General features: G+C 46.0%; 3 protein-coding genes across 3 annotated transcripts; 2 read left to right on the top strand and 1 right to left on the bottom strand.

The window, feature by feature from the left end:
* Nucleotides 1-460: 460 nt before the first annotated feature.
* On the bottom strand, nucleotides 461-2,865 carry LOC117839467 (probable GTP-binding protein OBGC2). Its single transcript, XM_034719802.2, has 7 exons — nucleotides 2,840-2,865; nucleotides 2,267-2,344; nucleotides 1,861-2,061; nucleotides 1,635-1,742; nucleotides 1,073-1,147; nucleotides 714-913; nucleotides 461-488 (listed from the first exon to the last, which is right to left on the bottom strand). Exons 1-7 carry the CDS (start codon nucleotides 2,858-2,860, stop codon nucleotides 461-463), a joined length of 711 nt encoding a protein of 236 aa, XP_034575693.2. The 5' UTR covers nucleotides 2,861-2,865.
* A 5,986-nt stretch (nucleotides 2,866-8,851) lies between these two features.
* On the top strand, nucleotides 8,852-9,377 carry LOC117839458 (cell number regulator 10). The gene has a single exon (XM_034719794.2). The coding sequence runs from the start codon at nucleotides 8,903-8,905 to the stop codon at nucleotides 9,365-9,367; it is 465 nt and encodes a 154-aa protein (XP_034575685.1). The 5' UTR covers nucleotides 8,852-8,902; the 3' UTR covers nucleotides 9,368-9,377.
* Nucleotides 9,378-11,200: 1,823 nt separating this feature from the next.
* Nucleotides 11,201-12,358, top strand: LOC117839446 (uncharacterized). The gene has a single exon (XM_072290895.1). The coding sequence runs from the start codon at nucleotides 11,713-11,715 to the stop codon at nucleotides 12,160-12,162; it is 450 nt and encodes a 149-aa protein (XP_072146996.1). The 5' UTR covers nucleotides 11,201-11,712; the 3' UTR covers nucleotides 12,163-12,358.
* Nucleotides 12,359-19,417: the final 7,059 nt, after the last annotated feature.

The raw sequence follows: 19,417 nt of genomic DNA, 5'->3' as shown, positions 1-19,417 counted from the left end.
TATCCTTATGTTTCTAGGTTAGTGTTTAGAAATTGGCACCCCAAATATCACACCGACTTCATAAAAGTAGCACCAAAATAGTGACACCATTTCTTCTGTGGATCTTATACCACACTAATCTGAGGAGATCTTTACACCGACACCTACATAGGAGACAACTCTCTACAAGAGAACTCAAATCTTTTATTCACGTACTCACAACTTGATACAACACTCACTCTTACATTCTTTATATGGCTACCCTACCATAGCACCACTACACTATATGGCAACCTTGCCATCTTCACCTATGACTCACATGTCACTCTATGCCATTGTATGGCTAGGAGGAAGGGAAGCACCTCTATTTATAGGTGCTCATGATCATTGTGGTGTTCACACTCTTCCATACAAAATATCTTAACTCTAGAACCCTCCTCATTCTTATCTAGTTTCTTATATTTCTACCATACTAAAATATCTAGTTCTCATCGATCCCGATATGCCTCCTGTTGAACCAAGGCAATGGGGTTAAACAGAATGAAGTGACATTAAAACAGGACATGAAAATAAGCAGACATCAAACTTGAACGATATTGATTCCAGGTTTAAGAGATTAGGCAGCCCAGAGGAATCGAACAGCAAATTTATACACTTTTCGTCAGGAATATGAACTGCTTAAAATTGAAAGCAATATAAGCATGCATCTAGTTTTGTAAGGTCAAGAGACATACAATACGCTAGCAGCGACAACAGCTTGAGGTCTTGGATAGTCCCCGAGTTGCTTTTCACCACCTTCAACTGTAGCCTCCGATGAGACCTGATGTTTGCTTACGTGTCCATTTAGATTATCTTTGCTGCCACTTATGTCCTGCCTTTCTTCACAACCAATTGAAGATATTTCTAAAGCCAGTGATGATAGCCTATCATGGGCCTACAAGGAGGGGGTAAAAAGCATCGCCAGTAGTTAAAACACCGACCGTGTCAATATGAAGTCAGATTTTCAGGAGATTACTTCAAACAGAAAATCGCATCCGCGGAATTAGGAAGACAATAGTTTGACTCAAATTAAGGAGTTGAAAGTGAAGTGTACCTTAGGAAGATCAATCTTGTTCAGGACCACAACATAAGGTCGCTCCAGGTATTGGGGGTTATACATCCTTAATTCCTGCAAAAAGATACATGTCAGATCACTGTTCAACACTGCACCTTGACTTGTGAACAAACTATAGACAAATGATTCAATTTTCACTTCCACAAACAAACTTGATATACCCAATTGAAATTTTCAATCCTTTAAATAAGCAAGTTTCATTCTAAGAACCAATATTTCTACTAACTGTCTAGAAGCCTAGTATCCTCATAATCTGAACTGGTCTGCTCTTTCTTTATTCGAACAGCCAGATACTGAGAGCACATTAGTTACACTCATCGTATTCCCTTGAACTCCTTTCCCCCCCTTAAGCTTACCATATACAAACAAGCAATATGATTCTGCTCCTGACAACATATACAAATATTTTTCAATGCTAGTCTAACAGATTCAAAGCTATAACTACAGATCATCAGATAAATAGTGAACATTGTAATGCTGAGACAGTGAGACGTGAATGCTAAACAGCAAATGGGAATGGTTGAAAGCAATTAGAAATTACTTCTCTGACAATCTTATAATCATTGACAGGATCATCTGCACCAGCATCGACAACATGGACGATTACTCTAGTTCTCCTTAAATGTCTTAAGAAATTGCGGCCAAGACCCTGAAATTTAATTAAACAGGATGATGAGTCCCAAGGTTATAGCGAGGGGAAGCGGCATGAAACTGCCAAAAAACTGTAATTAGGAACCAACAAAAAACATATAAATAAAAAGCATTACCTTTCCAAGATGAGCGCCCTCAATTAGACCTGGCAAGTCTGCCAATGTTGCTTCTGAGGAAAACTGTAAGGCTCCTAAAGCAGGATCTCCACCAAGACCGCCAAGATTTGGCATTAATGTAGTGAATGGATAATCAGCAATGTCTGGTCTTGCGAGTGTAATAGCTGATAGAAGTGTTGACTTTCCAGCATTTGGAAGTCCCTGAAGATGCAATGAAGGCAACTTATAACAACATGAAGACATGCTAAAGAAATAGATTTGAAACAAGCCTCACAATTTGGATAATCACATCTTAAAAATGAAACAGGGAAGACTCTGGTATATGATATATAAATTTTTAACTAAATGATAAAAACATTTCCTGATCCTTAAAACTCGGGATGCATGGATTAGTGAAACGTCATACCACAAGGCCAACATCAGCAACTACCCTTAAGATCAACTCCAAGCTTACTTCCTCACCAGGCTGACCATGAGTTAATACCTGCAGGCAAGGAGGTGATAAAATCACAAAAGATATGATGGAAATTGTCAATAATAGGTATAATCAACTTGATGATGTCTTTTAAAAGTTTAAGCTATCAAAATCTGCCATGTTAACAAAAATGAATGCCACCAGTTCCGTGTTCAGTAAAGAATCTATAGTTGATTCCTGATTGTTAAAATTACCAGCAACTTTAACATCTTCTTCCCATGATCAGTCATCAACCAGTAAAGTGCAGTTTGTGGAAGTTTATATCATTTTGTGCATCGGCAAATATGACATCACAGACATGCAAGCGACTAGACATTTGCAAAGTCTATGCAAAGCTTAAGAGGAGGCAGTCAACTAGACTGGAACTAGACTTTGCTATCTGATGGGCAGATTGTACAAGTACAGACATATCTTTTTTCCTAATCCTTCCCCCAACTTAAAAGATCCAATAAGAGCAATACAAGTGGCACAACCCTGAAGCTAACCGTGAGTGACACAACTTACTTTGTCACTAGCATCACGCATGATGTTTGGGGCACAACCCTGAAGCCGATGCTTGCCAAGCCAAAATTTGGCAGTTCACGGTGCCGATGTGCTAGTTTGGATGGATGCTAATTATAATACACCGCAGACTCAGAAATCATGCTAAAGCATGGCCAAACTCGTGCGCGGGTGGGCGCATCTCATGGTGGTGAGAGGAAGAAGAAGATCCAATGTGTGCATGATACGTGGGGGGCCGTTTGTAAGTGAGATTAGTTATTTTAAAAGCCACGGCTGTTGAACCAAATGAGATTTTCCAAAAGACACAACCCACATTCCATAGCTGATTTTCTGAAAGCTACAACCCCCCACAGCTACTTTTTCAAAAGCAACAGCTCAACCAAACACACCCTTAACTTAGGTGATGTTTGGATAGTGGAAAATAAGGATTGGGATAGAAAAATGAGGCAAGATGGAAATCATATCCTATGTTCGGCCTCATTTCCCGACTCATTTCCCACCGATTCTATCACATCGGTAGAGTGGGTTACGAGGAATAATTAGTGGCAAATAGTTAAATAAGAGGGTTATGACGCTTTTCAACATTCTAATACACAATCTTGGCCTCTTATCCCGCTTTTGGATCGTTTGTTCACGTAGTCGAACCACCGAGCTAAACCAACCTTAGCCAGGCTTGACGGCGCCCTCTTCAACGCTTGCATGAGTGTCACGTTCCCAAACTCCTCCCTCACCTCCCTCCCTAATGTAGTAATAACAGAACGCAAGATCCAAATTCTCTATGCTTCAGCAAATTCCGTCCTCAGTATAAAGCTAACCGTGCCAACATACTGTATGATTCTATAAAACAAGAAAGTAGAAACCATAGTTGAAACCATGAAACCATGAAAGTATGTAATAAGAAGTTGAAACCATAACCGTATGCCCAAACAAGCACAAATAACTACCAGAGCCAAATACAAAAGGAGAAAGCATGTCTGGAAATCCCAAAAACAAGTGATTGGCAGAAGATAACTGTGTAACACCAAGCCACTTGGATAAGTTCCTGAGCACCTCGCCTTTCCAACAGCCTTGATCTTAGAAGATGCAACCTCCAAGGGGATTTAAATCTGTGTAGTCACCATCAGAGGATTTAGGAAATGGAAAAGAAAAGACAAATAAATTGAGCTACCATATGTCAACATCAATGTATGTACAAAACAACTGACAATGGCAAACAAATAAACTAGCATGTAAATTCTATATGGCAGTATTATAATAGACCAGGTTGACACATCACTATATCAGGTTGCACAACCAATAAAGAATTACCTCGTAACATGATGCTATGTACTATAATAGCAAGTAAATACACTAAATGTCATTTTAGCTTTTCTAGATACATACATTTTGCTATGGAAATATAACACTGCATCATGCATGATGCTCAATATACCATAAACTTCAAAATTGAATGGATGTGGCGAATTGCTCACATTGATAACTTAATAAAGAAAAGTGCAAATATACAGAGGTGAGCATTGGTAGTTTGCTGTGCTTTTCAATTAGCAGAAGGAATACAGCATAAATGACAACAGTTCCTTGGAAATGGTTCAGCAGGCTATTTGTCTATGACACAGTACAACCTAATTCAAGTGTATCCATTACTGCAGTGGCAAAGAATCCATAGTGACAAAAGCAATAGAACTTAGACAAGGCTAATTAAACATTATATGTAGCATCTGGCAAGCTGCAGAAAGCATAAAATGCAAAAGGCAAGAGAAATGAAATTTTATAAGAAAGCAACATAGATTCAGTACTTGAAAGAATAGCAAATCTAAAGTATTTCGATATGAAATCAACATGAGAACCTCACCAAGTACTCAGTTCGGTGGCTTTGACAGGAAGCTAAAGATTTCGTAAATTTCCGTGTAATTATTTTCTGGAATACTACTGATGTCAACATAAGAAGTGGCACCGCTGCTAGTACCAGGGGCAAATGAACCTCTCGAGCTGCTAGCACCAGGGACAGATGAACCTCTCGAGCTGCTAGTACCAGGGGCACTACAACCAGTCCCAGTAGCAGCAGCCAACTCTTTGGGTAGGTTTGTATTTAACAAGTAATTGGTAACGCAAGTTCTGAAGTTGGTTATTTGCAATAGTGTACAAAGCAGCATCTGCTTGCTTTTCATTCCCCTGCAGCAAAACATCAGACAAAAACTTAGTTAGCTAAGAATATGATACAAGTACATTTTCAGGGGCAATAGGTGGTTTGGATGATATGATTACCGTTAAGCATTTTGCATGTGTCAAACAGCTGGAAAAATCCAACCTTCCAAAGAAATCATCAGCATAATTCTTAAAATTAAATAACTTCCGACTTGAGCGAGGAGGTAAAAAAAGAAAACCGATTTCATTTCAGGAGTCCCTCCTGAACAAGTCACAGCATGACACCATGACCACTGCTTTAGGTTAACAAGATCATTCTCACCGAGAACTTTCCTAAAGGCAGTAGCATCATTTGGAGGTAGCTTATGATGATGTAACATTTGAATTCTGCAAAGATCTTGTTTTGGGCACAACAACTCCAGATTACAGGGCAGTCAGCTGCCCCCTTCCTTTTCTTCAGTTTTTTTTTTCGAACAATTTGGCAGGAGCACTGCCATTCATTTAAGAAGAAGGAAGCAGTTTTGTTACATGGTGATTACCGGCTGATTACATTATGTGTTGTTGAAAACACACCACTGAACGAAAACATGAAAAGGAAAGGAGAACTACTACTACTGCGAGAACAGGAGCTCTTCCTTCAGCAGGGGGAAGCCTGTTGCCATTCTTCTTAGCAGAACGTCGCTCTGGATTAGTCCCAGGAGTTGATCAGGTCTCATCGCCTGGTTTTGGAAAATTCTACGATTCCTCTCTTTCCACAAATGCCAAGCGGTGTACATCAAAATAGCAGCCAGCGATCTCTTTTGCTTTGTGTTGAAGGCCTGCATGTTAGTCTCCCACCACTGTTTAATGTCCGACACATTTGTGTTGATGGAGATAGCTGCAACGCCAACCCATGTTGACATCCTGTACCACACCTCCTTTGCATAACAGCAATTTGCAACCAGGTGCAGAGCGGTTTCGTCTTGCTGATCACATAACACACATGTATGGCTGCAGGGCCAATTTTTTTCTTCAGTTTCTTGCTCTGAATTTGTGACGGTCCTGAAGCTCCCTGCCTGAAATTCTCTGCACTTTGCCAGCAACTGCAAACTGCGTCTACGGTCTACCATAACGTGGTGGACCATGCCGCCGGAGATTTCACGAATGCATTTAGAAGCAGGAACGGCCGGAGTGCGGCGGCGCCGTACGTGCCGCTCCGGCGACCCGCGCGCGGTGTAAGTTAGAGGCGGCGTTCCGTCAGCACGAACAAGTCAGAGGGGCTCCGGGAACCCTTTGCGGTAAAGTTGGGGTTTCTGCGACTGCAACACAGGAAGGAGGAAGAAGAGGCACCCAAGGGAAGAGGGACGCCCGGCGCTCCGACGAGCCGCTGTGGAGGAAAAGCCTCCTAGATTGGATCGCTATCCAATTATTTGCAAAAAGCCCCCGAATATTTGCATTTAAACTCCAGTTTTGATCACGATTATCGATCGCGATCCGATTATTTACGAAATACCCCATAATATTTTCATTTAACCTCCTATTTTGAATCGCGATCCGATTATTTGCAAAACACCCCCCTACAGCTTTCATATAGCCCTCCTGGTTCAGATCGGCCGTTCTCCCCCTGGTTCAGCGGCGGCGCGGTGGTAGCTAGGAGCTCGCGCGCTCCGCCGGTCCACTCGGTGCCCACGCGCGGTCCCGTTTCGCTCGCCGGCCATCTCGTCCTCCGATGCTTTTGATGTCTGCATCCCTCTGCTGCAGCAAGCATCTTCTTTCAGGTCACTCTGACCTGTGCCGGTGTGACAGTGACGTCAGACGCTGACGGTGGAGGTAGAGCCGGTGAGACGACGAGACCTGATGATGGCTAGCGATGCTCGAATGATCGATCTGACATGGAGGCGCCCGGTTGCTGACTGACATTATGGTGAGGGTTAACAAGTGCCGTTGAGTTCTGACGGGAATGGTGAGGTGACGATTGACCCACATTGAGATCCAGTTATCCCCGTTCTTGATTACTTTTCCTGGCCCTGCAAATTCCTCAAAATTCACTGCACAGACACACTGCAGGAGGCAGTGGACAGCAACCGCGTCGACCGGAATGGGGTGTTGGACCACGCCGCCGGCGATTCGACGGTGACATTTGGAAGCGAGGAACGGCCGCCGGAGTGCGGCGCCGTCGTACACCAAGCCAGAGGCGCAGTCACACACCGCCCCTTGCTGGAGCTTCGGAAAGCGTTTGCTCCGTGCAAGATACTGCGATGCGATACACGCAGGAGGAAGAAGAGGGACCCCAAGGGAAGGGAGGCCCGGCGTGAAGCGGAGCTCCGGCGAAGCCGCGGACGACAGGAATCGCCGATCGGGAACTTACAAATAACCCCTGGATCGCGATTAAATAATCGCGATCCAACGTTTTGCAAAGTACCCTACTATTTTCATTTAACCCCCAATTTGGATCGCGATTATTGGTCGCGATCCAAGTTTTTGCAAAATACCCCTTATTATTTTCATATAGCCCCCTGGTTCAGATGGGGTCCTGCTCTCCACCTCTTCCACCGCCGTTTCGCCGCCCCCGCGAGGAAGTGCATAACCCCACCCATCTGACGCACAAACCCTCCGCATGCCCATTTGCTCCCGTAGGCTCCGCAGTGATATCTGACTGCAGGCCAGAGGCGCTCACGCCATTCGCCGCGGTACCGAGCTCGCACCGGCTTGTGGCTTGGTCTCCGACGGGGCTGCCTCCGAGAATCGCCACCTGCAGAAGAAGCTGCTCTCGGCGATGAAATGCTGCAGGAGGCATGTAAGAAGCGGCGTTGTGGGATTCAGATTAGCCGTCGTTGCCATCGTCGTTCCGGTTAGTTCCTGATACGGCGCGACAGAGATTGAGCTGCTGCAGGGTGGTATATATCTGGTCAGAGCAACAATGCTCACAGTGGTGAGCTTATTACAGCTGCGTCGAGGTGATTTATACTGTCACTTGAAACCCATTGTGAAGACAAATTCGGTCAGGCGTTATCGTTACTGTGCAGCGAGGACTGAAGATGAACAGGTCAAAATTGCATGGACAGACATAGACCAGATTGTCTTCAGAATTCAGACAAGCATATCATGTGTGGACGAAGGTGCAACGAGCCCACGCGTTCTTTATCTCTACCCTCCACGAGCCCCACGATCCGCGTGAATCTCCGTTCGCTTCTCCGATCGGCGAGTTGAGGTCGGTTTCGCGCCGTGCCCGTCTCCTTCCCGTCGGTGTAGTAGGGCTCGAGTTGTGGTCACATTTGCTATTAGTCTACGGATTTCGTACAATTGGATGCATGGTGCTTCTGACTTTATATTAGCCTGCTCGGCAAGCTGCTGCTGCAGCAGCTACAGCAAACTAACAGCCACTGGAGCACCGGTGCTCAGCAGTTGCTGCCGCTAGGCTGCTAATACAATACTGTAATACAATACAGTCTCTCGCTGGGCTTGGAAAAAGAAACATACTGTAACACAATACGGTTTCTCTGGACCTGGAATTTAATGGAAAGAAAAATATCTCTATAGGCCCTCATTGAGCTGGGCAAAAACGAGGGAAGAAGAGTAGCCGAACGACGAACGAGCATACGCGCAACTGGACAAGAAGCAGGCGAAGATGGAGAGGAAATTTTTGTGCGGCCCCCAAAGAGCCAAGAGTCCGAGCGCATGCATTCACCCCACGGAACCGGCGGGGCTCGCGACGCGCATTGCATGGCAACGGGATGAGACCGATGCGCCACTTGCTCGCCACCGGCCCCTATATAAGAGCACCACGGCTAGCTCGCTCCTTCATCCCCGGCCAGCAACGGCAAGCGCAAACGCGACTTGGCACCGAGCAAGAAGACACGACTGCAGCTCTGTACGTGGTGTGCTAGCTAGCTGTTACAAGCAACGCCAGCTCGCTCCACACCCCAGCGATCGACCGAGACGATGTATCCGGCGAAGTCCAGCGAGGCGGCGCCGGCGACCGGCAACGCCACCAGCCAGTGGTCCTCGGGGCTCTGCGACTGCTTCGACGACTGCGGGCTGTGCTGCCTGACGTGCTGGTGCCCGTGCATCACGTTCGGGCGCGTCGCCGAGATCGTGGACCGGGGCGCGACGTCGTGCGGGGCGAGCGGGACGCTGTACGCGCTGCTGGCCTCCCTCACGGGGTGCCACTGGATCTACTCCTGCACGTACCGCTCCAAGATGCGCGCCCAGTTCGGCCTCCCGGAGAACCCCTGCTGCGACTGCTGCGTCCACTTCTGCTGCGAGCCCTGCGCGCTCTGCCAGCAGTACACCGAGCTCAAGGCCCGCGGCTTCGACCCCAAACTCGGATGGGACCTCAACGCCCAGCGCGGCGCCGGCGCCGGAAAAGCCATGTACGCGCCGGCGGAACAGGGGATGGGCCGCTGATCGATCATCAACTGTGTGGAGTCGTTTGCATGCATGGTGAATTATTACATGTCCGAAGACTGTGTTTGTTTTATTTTGTATGGTGACGGGGGTTATTGTGATGTGATGTCATGTGAGGATTGGTAAGCCATGTCAGGATCGGTAAGAGAGATGTGTGTGTGTTCAATTTCTTTCATCCCAAAATAAATGTGCATGTAAACATCAGTACGGAGTGTTGCTCAAGTGCTAATTGATCTCCCTGTCATCGGAAGGAAAAAACACTAATTAAAGATATACTAAATGCTAATCCCATTCAACTTCATCTCCCAATCCTTTCAGCAGCGGGGTCGTTGCTGATTTGTAGATTTTCTGGAATTTTGTTAGCTTTGCCGAGCAACGTCTGTGCCCAACTGCTGGTGGAGGCAACATGCCTGGGTCGTTGTCAACGGCAGCTAGGACAATAAGACAACACGTCACGACGTACATACTTTCTCCATTTTTAAATATATAACGCCGCTAAATTTTTTTACTTCAACTTTTTCAACTTTAACTACCAATAGATAATAAGGTAGTTAACTAAAATAAAATATGTATTATTATATCTATTATCAAATATACTTTAGATTTAACTCGTAGGTTTATCTATTTGCAAAAATATTTGTAGACTAAAATAAAATATGTATCATTATATCTATTATCAAATATACTTTAGATTTAACTCGTAGGTTTATCTATTTGCAAAAATAGTTGTAGAAAAAGACAAATAGTCAAACAAATGAAAAAAGTCAACTGCGTCATATATTTAAAAACGGAGGGAGTAGTAGAGACCAATACTAGTATCAAAAAGAATCATCCATCTTGCCATGTTCGGTTTAACAAGTCAGGGGGTGTTTGGATACCAGAGGTTAAAGTTTAGCCTTGTCACATCGGATATTTGCATGCTAATTAGAAGGACTAAACATGAGCTAATTATAAAACTAATTGCAGAACTCCTACACTAATTCATGAGGCGAATCTATTAAGCCTAAGTAATCTATCATTAGTGAATAATTATTGTAGCACCATATTATCAAATCATATACTAATTAGGCTTAATAGATTCATCTCATGAATTAGCTTCCATCTGTATAATTATAGTTTTATAATTAGACTATGTTTAATATTTCTAATTAGTACATAAATATTCGATGTGACAGGAGCTAGAGTCGTCCAAACAGGGCCTCAAATATGTTACTAGTAATCAAATACGCACGCAATCTTCGATGATATATCACTACTGACAGCTATCAATTTTTTATTATATCATTTTTGCATCAACCACGCACGACTTTCAAAGGTATTGTATTCCTAATGTTCCATAAGTAAATGTTTCAGGTAAGTACATTTTCAGGAAAAAAAAAGAGTTCGATGCCAGCTATCATCTTCCGATGATACCATCCATTTTGCAGAAGTCATACACGATTTTTGCATCGCGTTACTAATCTCACTTTTTTTTTTGTCATTGCCAACCTGGACTAGCTGGAGCCAACCAAGCTCTTTCATTTAGCATCACGCCATCAACGCGACGTAACTCACCTAAGCAACGTTTCTTTTGCGCCTGCATTGTGTGTTCTTTCACGGGTTACAGCTTACAACACCCAAGTTTTATGCTCAGCTGTTCAGTACTGCGTGTTTCCGGCACACTGAATCTCCAATCCCTTCCTTTAGACGTGCACGCATGTACGTGTATGATTCAGGTAGCAGGTCCTTGTACCCTTAAAAAAACCAGAGCAGGACACTGCAGAAATAGAGAGAATGTGCTGTTATTCCCTGGTCTTCTCCAGGTACCAGGTGGCCTTCTCGTTAACGGTCAGCGAACTCCAGTTCTCCCCGCCGCCGCTGATCGCGTAGTCAGATGCACGTCGGGACTTCCCGTGTGTTGGTGCATAGCACACGGCAAGGGGGTAGGAGACATTCAGACCACGCAATGGCATGCAAACCAAGAAAACAATAGGAAACGCCCGGGAATGCTGCAGAGCGCGACCCGATTCCTGTGCTCTCGCGCGGCCTCCCATGCGCGTGCGTGCGCATCCATGCATCCCCATCGTCGGAAAAGCCTCCCGACCACACCGTCGACGGCGAACACCGCGAGCCACTCCCTGAGTGATCCGTCGACGCATATATCTGCGCGTGCGGTGGAGTGCTGCTGCTGCACAAGTCTCTGCTAGCACGGGCAGGAAAAGAAGAGATCGCTCGAGCGAGGTGAAGATCGTGCGGCGTCCACGGGCACGTCCCTGCTCGTCCTGTTCCTCTGCGTCTCCGCCCTCCACCACGCCGCCGGCGCCGAGAGCGTGTCGCCCGGCGCGAGCCCGATCGTGGCGACCTGCATGACGGGTCCCTTCCCGGAGCTCTGCGTGGGGGAGCTGGGGCAGCGTCTCCTCGACATCCAGAACGCGATCGCGTCGGCGGCGCCGGGGCAGGGCGCCAGCATCGCGGGCGCCCCGGGTCAGGTGGACGTGAAGGCGCTGGTGGCGGTGGCCCTGCAGGCGGCGTCGGAGGCCGGCGCGGTGGCGGTGTCCATCTTCGAGGGCAAGCTCCCGGGGTTCAACACCGGCGTGCCCGACTTCCGCAAGTGCCTCGGCAACTGCAGCGTCACCATGAGCAGCGCCATGCAGAAGCTCTACGGCGCCTCGGCGGCGCTGCGGTCCGGGAACCACGAGGTGGCCAAGACGCTGGCGTCGCGCTCCTTCACCGACGTGTCGTCCTGCACCGTCAGCTGCAAGGACCTCAACGGTGACGTGCGCCTCATCATCGTGCAGAGCCTCACCGAGTTCTAGAAGATGCTCCAGATCGCCATCTCCTTCATCAGCAAGATGAAGCCCAACGACCCGCTCCCACCACTGGTGCGGAGGGTGCCATGATCCATCACTAACACGCGCCTCCGCTGCCACTAGCACTAGCCATGCTTCCCACAAGGAAGTTGCATGCATCTGCATATCTGATCTCCTCAAATCAACAACACCGATCGATCTAGCCCTATTCCCCTCCCTTTTCCTCGATCCTCCACCACCAGCTAGCGCGGCGCCAGCCATGGTCGCGGCCCGGCCTTCCGCTCCTCCTATCTACGTGGTGAACGGCAGCGTGGATCTGGAGCCACTTACCGGCGAGCCAGGGCACGGGTGGAGTAGGATCGAGTGCGCAAGCAAGAAGGCTTACGGATGCGGGAAGTCCATCGAGGGGGCGGTGCAAGGCCTCACGCTCTACGTGCGCCTCGGCGACGGCCCGCTCGTCACCTCCTCCCTGGCCATCCGCATGAGCGACGAGGCTCTCCGGAGGTTCGACGACTCGGAGCCTGATGAGCCTGCTGGCGCCAGCCGCAAGGAGAGCCCCGAGATGTATGCCGTGGGCCGCATCCTGATGGCCGAGCAGCAGGGCATCATCGTCATCGCGCTCAGCTTCCGCCGCGAGTGCCGTGACGACGACCTCTTCTACTTCCTCGTGCCTAACAAGAGGGTTCTGTGACATGGGAAAGTTCATAACTATCCTTTCAGTGAGCCAGTTATCTTCCCTTTCCAGCTTCTTCCAAAGGACAGTAGTATCATGCCATGGTCGGTGAAAATGACGTACCTGGTTTCATTCGAACACGAGATCTCTGATGTCAGTGAAAGGCTAATGGCGCTGGAAGCAGGCCGGAGCTTCCTGGAGCACAGCGTCAGCGTGAACTCGCTGAGAAATGGCAAGGAAGGCAGGAGAGGAGCTGATCCGCGACATCGCTAGCTAGCAGCCTCAGGGAGCTCCGGAAGATTAGCTGAATATGCAAGTGCGCCGAGCATTTCGCGTGAAGTCATGTGTGCATTGCCTTGCAGAGAGCTTTTACGAGCTTTCTTTCTCCCCCCAGGATGATATAGTGGTTTGTTTACCTTTTTAAAATTTTCAGAACAGCATTCCTTTTTCTCTTATTTATTTTTATATGTTTTTTTTTTCTCTGAAAGAGTTTTGGGTTGCTCCCTGTCCTGGGCTTCCTCACCAACGACGGGACATGTCTATGCAAGAGTTCTGATGCGAGTCGACACGTGTTTTGATGCAAGAATGCTACCACAGTTTACAGTTTATGCAAGGACACGTTGAGAATGCAGGAATTTTGTACTCCATCCGTCAAAAAAAAATACAAGTTTCACTTCGTGAGGAGTTAAACGGTTTGGAGTTTGACTATTCACATTTTCAAATAAATTTAGTATGAAAATATATTACATGATTAATCTATTGATATTTATTTTGTACCATAAATGTTAATACTATTTTGTATAAATTTAGTTAAATTTGAAATTGGTTGATTTCTCGAGAAGCGACAGTTGCATTGTTTTTTGAGGGGGAGTAGGAAACGATCTCCAAACATGTCGCCCTCTCCGGCCTCCCTTCACCGCCGCCCGATTTCCTCACGGTCGCGCACACGCACACCCCATCCGCCAGCCAGAGCCCAGAGCACACGCGCACCGCGCGGGCGCGTGTTCCGGCGCCGACGACGTAGGTTGCCGTAATCCTCAGGCCTCACCGCTGCCCCCATTTCATCGGCGGGGTGCGCATGGGTGCGTCGGTCCACGTGCGTGTACCAGCGCCGACGGCGTGGCCTGGAGCCAGCAGAGCCGAAAGGCGAAAGGGCTCGCGTGTTATGCCGGTCCCATGATCCGTGCGGCGCCTCTCTCTTCCCGGCCATGCGCCAAGTCGCCAAGGCGAGCTCTGAGCTGCAGCCACGTCCTCCCTGACCCTGAGCTCCGGTGGCCAGGTTCGCCGATCGAGCTCCGCAGCAAGTGCTCCGTCCCTGCCTTCCAAAGTGCTTCCAGCTTCTCGTCCAACAGTCAAGCATGCGCACAACGATGAGACAGGGAAAGAGAGTTTTCAGGTTGACACGTCGAAAAAGGTCAAAAAGGAATTAGAATGCATCTAGCCTCGTTGTTGCTTCCTCGACTGAAAAAACTGATCGAATTGCCGGGTGCATGCAGACTGCAAGTCTGAATCTGCCTAATAATGCGCGCTCCAATTCCAGAGCCAACGCAAGTTTTTCTCGCATGGAAGACGCGCTGATCACCAGCTAGCATTCCAAGGTCAAATGCCATTGCCAACGCCAAACGTCTCTCCATCTAGCCATGCCCGTAGTTGTATTTAAGCCAACTGTTGAACCAAATGAGATTTTCCAAAAGACACAACCCATATTCCACAGCTAATTTTCTGAAAGCTACAACCCCCACAGCTACTTTTTACTTTTTCAAAAGAAACAGCTCAACCAAACACACCCTTAACCTAAGTGATGTTTGGATAGTGGAAAATAAGGATTGGGATAGGAAAATGAGGTAGGATGGAAATTATATCCTATGTTCGGTTACCGGGGAAGGGAAATGAGGTGCTCATTTCCCTACTCATTTCCCACCGATTCTATCACATAGGTAGGGTGGGTTACGAGGAATAATTAGTGGCAAATAGTTAAATAAGAGGGTTACAACGCTTTTTAACGATCTAATACACAATCTTGGCCTCTTATCCCGCTTTTGGATCGTTTGTTCACGTAGTCGAACCACCGAGCTAAACCAACCTTAGCCAGGCTTGATGGCGCCCTCTTCAACGCTTCCATGAGTGTCACGTTCCCAAACTCCTCCCTCACCTCCCTCCCTAATGTAGTAATAACAGAACGCAAGATCCAAATTCTCTATGCTTCAGCAAATTCCGTCCTCAGTATAAAGCTAACCGTGCCAACATACTGTATGATTCTTTAAAACAAGAAAGTAGAAACCATAGTTGAAACCATGAAACCATGAAAGTATGTAATAAGAAGTTGAAACCATAACCGTATGCCCAAACAAGCACAAATAACTACCAGAGCCAAATACAAAAGGAGAAAGCATGTATGGAAATCCCAAAAACAAGTGATTGGCAGAAGATAACTGTGTAACACCAAGCCACTTGGATAAGTTACTGAGCACCTCGCCTTTCCAACAACCTTGGCCTTAGAAGATGCAACCTCCAAGGGGATTTAAATCTGTGTAGTCACCATCAGAGGATTTAGGAAATGGAAAAGAAAAGACAAATAAATTGAGCTACCATATGTCAACATCAATGTATGTACAAAACAACTGACAATGGCAAACAAATAAACTAGCATGTAAATTCTATATGGCAGTATTATAGTAGACCAGGTTGACGCATCACTATATCAGGTTGCACAACCAATAAAGTAAATACACTAAATATCATTTTGGCTTTTCTAGATACATACATTTTGCTATGGACATACAACACCGCATCATGCATGATGCTCAATATACCATAAACTTCAAAATTGAATGGATGTGGCGAATTGCTCACAATGATAACTTAATAAAGAAAAGTGCAAATATACAGAGGTGAGCATTGGTAGTTTGCTGTGCTTTTCAATTAGCAGAAGGAATACAGCATAATGACAATAGTTCCTTGGAAATGGTTCAGCAGCAGCAATGAGAAGACTTAGTAGCCCTTGGCTATTTGTCTATGACACAGAACCTAATTCAAGTGTATCCATTACTGCAGTGGCAAAGAATCCATAGTGACAAAAGCAATAGAACTTAGACAAGGCTAATTAAACATTATATGTAGCATCTGGCAAGCTGCAGAAAGCATAAAATGCAAAAGGCAAGAGAAATGAAATTTTATAAGAAAGCAACATAGATTCAGTACTTGAAAGAATGGCAAATCTAAAGTATTTCGATATGAAATCAACATGAGAACCTCACCAAGTACTCAGTTCGGTGGTTTTGACGGGAAGCCAAAGATTTCGTAAATTTCCGTGTAATTATTTTCTGGAATACTACTGATGTCAATATAAGAAGTGGCACCGCTGCTAGCACCAGGGGCAGATGAACCTCTCGAGCTGCTAGCACCAGGGACGGATGAACGTCTCGAGCTGCTAGCACCAGGGACGGATGAACCTCTCGAGCTGCTAGTACCAGGGCACTGCAACCAATCCCAGCAGAGCTGCCAACTCTTTGGGTAGGTTTGTATTTAACAAGTAATTGGTAACACAAGTTCTGAAGTTGGTTATTTGCAATAGTGTACAAAGCAGCATCTGCTTGCTTTTCATTCCCCTGCAGCAAAAGATCAGACAAAAACTTAGTTAGCTAAGAATGTGATACAAGTACATTTTCAGGGGCAATAGGTGGTTTGGATGATATGATTACCGTTAAGCATTTTGCATGTGTCAAACAGCTGGAAAAATCCAACCTTCCAAAGAAATCATCAGCATAATTCTTAAAATTAAATAACTTCCGACTTGAGCGAGGAGGTAAAAAAAGAAAACCGATTTCATTTCAGGAGCCCCTCTTGAACAAGTCACAGCATGACACCGTGACCACCGCTTTTGGTTAACAAGATCATTCTCACCGAGAACTTTCCTAAAGGCAATAGCATCATTTGGAGGTAGCTTATGATAATGTAACATTAGAAGATCAATCTCCATGATTCTTTGACAGGCTTATTGCCCTGCTGAGCTTGAAAATATCATGGACCTTTTTATTTTCAGCTGAGATTCGTCCCCAGTATCTTTAAGACCAACAATCCATGAAGCAAGCTCAGCAACATACATTGGATATTGATAGCTTCCATCTGATTCTTTTTGTATAAAGAATCTGTCTAAGATAGACTTCTTAATAACCAGCACATCTTTCATATAGAAAGGTTGCTTCAGCTTTTCCATCTTCATGTGGGTACTCAAAAGCCTTTCCCAGCATTGATACAATCATTTGTGCGTCATTTCCAAGACCAACGGTATAGGTTATACCTAAATTTCTAGACTGTAATGCATTAGGGAGACTAATCTTTTCAAACCAATTTTCAGATTTCATTAGACTCTCAATGTGAGATTGCAGGAAATTGGTGCAGTCCTGTGACCTCCTCTTAAGCAATGTCTACTTCGAAGAGTACATGGTTCACTGAAAACCATACTAGACACAACAAGTTTACCGTTGCACAGAAAGTAGACATCAGTTAAGAAGATCCGACTAATTTCCATAGCTTCAGCAATGATTAATTCTAGAGATGAAAACCTTTTATCCTTATGTTTCTAGGTTAGTGTTGAGAAACCAGCGCCCCAAATATCACACTGACTTCATAAAAGTGGCACCAAAATAGTGACACCATTTCTTCTGTGGATCTTATACCACACTAATCTGAGGAGAACTTTACACTGACACCTACATAGGAGACAACTCTCTACAAGAGAACTCAATCTTTTATTCACGTACTCACAACTTGATACAACACTCACTCTTACATTCTTTATATGGCTACCCTACCATAACACCACTACACTATATGGTAACCTTGCCATCTTCACCTATGACTCACATGTCACTTTATGCCATGGTATGGCTAGGAGGAAGGGGAGCACCTCTATTTATAGGTGCTCATGATCATTGTGGCATCCACACTCTTCCATACAAAATATCTTAACTCTAGAATCCTCCTCATTCTTATCTAGTTTCTTATATTTCTACCATACTAAAATATCTAGTTCTCGAGTATTCTACACTTCACCATGAAGCATGGTAACTATGACTCATGCATTCTCTCTAATTTTCTAGAACTTTCTTACCTTGCCATGATTTTATCATTTTACATGGCAAAGTTAGTCTCTTGAGATCTCCACAATCTTCTAGAATATTCCAAGTATGCATTGCATATTTCAACAGTTAGAGATTGCAACTCTTGCCTATAGTACAAACTAACCCCCAATGCAACCTGCCACCGGCATCACCTATCAGAGGAGGAGGCGCCAAGGATAAAGCAACAATGAGATTCAGTTAGTTGTCTTCAGCGGCAAGTCTTAGTTTGTTTCAGTTTTGTTTCAAATTAGCATTGGATTACATTTGGTTGTTATCAGGTTATTCGATTAGTTGAGGAACTCTAGCGAAGTTGTTGAGTCTGTAATCTTGACTATTTACATGCAGCCACAAATCAGAAATAAACAAGCTAGAATTAATCTATTTCCTCGTCTCCCTGCACTCTATTTCTCATCTCCTTCCTGCTCGTCGCCATCTCAGTGACCCCGTGTGCATCACGGGCAGGAAACCGGCAGCCCAGCGGCCGGCAACCTCCCACAGCTATCACCAAGTAGACTCCCACGACTATCCCATGGTTGTGACAACTTGTATCAACTTCCGGGTCTACATCCATGGGCTCCCTAGCTGATCTTGACGAGGTGAAGAAGCTCATTGCTGAGCAAGGCGAGACCATCAAGCTCCTACGCCAGGACACCGAAGAGCACAACAACAAACTCGCCACCAGCGTCAAAAAACTCATCACGTCGGTGCAGGGTCTCTTGGACATCTTTAGGCTGCCAATATGGAGCAATCCCTAAGGAGAACTCCGGCATCTACGCCTGACCGGATCGGTGGCGGAGTACCAAAGCAAGTTCCTCACCCTCCTTAGTCACGCCGGCCCGCTGACGGACCGCCAGGAGCAGCAGATGTTCACATCTGGCCTCGTCGACGACATCCGCGTGGACGTGGAATTGCAGGGTCCATGGGACCTAGAACATGCCTGCAACTTAGCCCGAGCGTATGAGAAGAAGACGTCTCGCTTCCACACTACCAGCTGCTCCGGCACTTCGCGCACGTTCCCGACGTCACGACCAACACCGACCACGCCCACAACCCTGGGACTGTGGGACATCAAGCAACGTCGGAGATGGCGCCACCACGCTTTTGTTCACTGGAAATAGCCAGTGATCGTTGCTAAATAAAGTGCTTAGTAATGCTAACCTACCACTCTTGAACAAAACATATTACGAAAATTATCAGCAGATGAATGATTAGTACTTCAAGGAAAAAAAATGGAAATCAGACCTCAGGATAGCTTCTTATGCTTTGAGGTTAAGATGGCTATAGCTAAAGAGAACAGACAGCAATAGGCCGTGGAAGTCACTGCCAGTTCAGTTTGTGAATGACAATGTGCTCAAACAGATGTTTCAGGCCTCCATTCAAGTGCAGCTTGGAGACGGCAATCTAGCCTTGTTTTGGACTGATAGATGGAACAACAACTCCTCTCCATGCACCATTGCACCAAATC

This window comes from Setaria viridis, chromosome 9, assembly GCF_005286985.2.
Source record: "Setaria viridis chromosome 9, Setaria_viridis_v4.0, whole genome shotgun sequence".
NCBI lineage: Eukaryota > Viridiplantae > Streptophyta > Magnoliopsida > Poales > Poaceae > Setaria > Setaria viridis.
This window is presented reverse-complemented; position numbering and strand designations above follow the sequence as displayed.

What these genes read in the sequence shown, in the direction of transcription:
- LOC117839467 (XM_034719802.2), bottom strand. Translation starts at nt 2,860, where the DNA reads ATGCGTGATGCTAGTGACAAA. An exon ending in AGGGCGCTCATCTTGGAAAG is followed by an intron (nt 1,743 to 1,860) that starts GTAATGCTTTTT and finishes ATTAAATTTCAG; the next exon opens with GGTCTTGGCCGCAATTTCTT. An exon ending in ACAAGATTGATCTTCCTAAG is followed by an intron (nt 914 to 1,072) that starts GTACACTTCACT and finishes CCCTCCTTGTAG; the next exon opens with GCCCATGATAGGCTATCATC.
- LOC117839458 (XM_034719794.2), top strand. Translation starts at nt 8,903, where the DNA reads ATGTATCCGGCGAAGTCCAGCGAGGCGGCGCCGGCGACCGGCAACGCC.
- LOC117839446 (XM_072290895.1), top strand. Translation starts at nt 11,713, where the DNA reads ATGACGGGTCCCTTCCCGGAGCTCTGCGTGGGGGAGCTGGGGCAGCGT.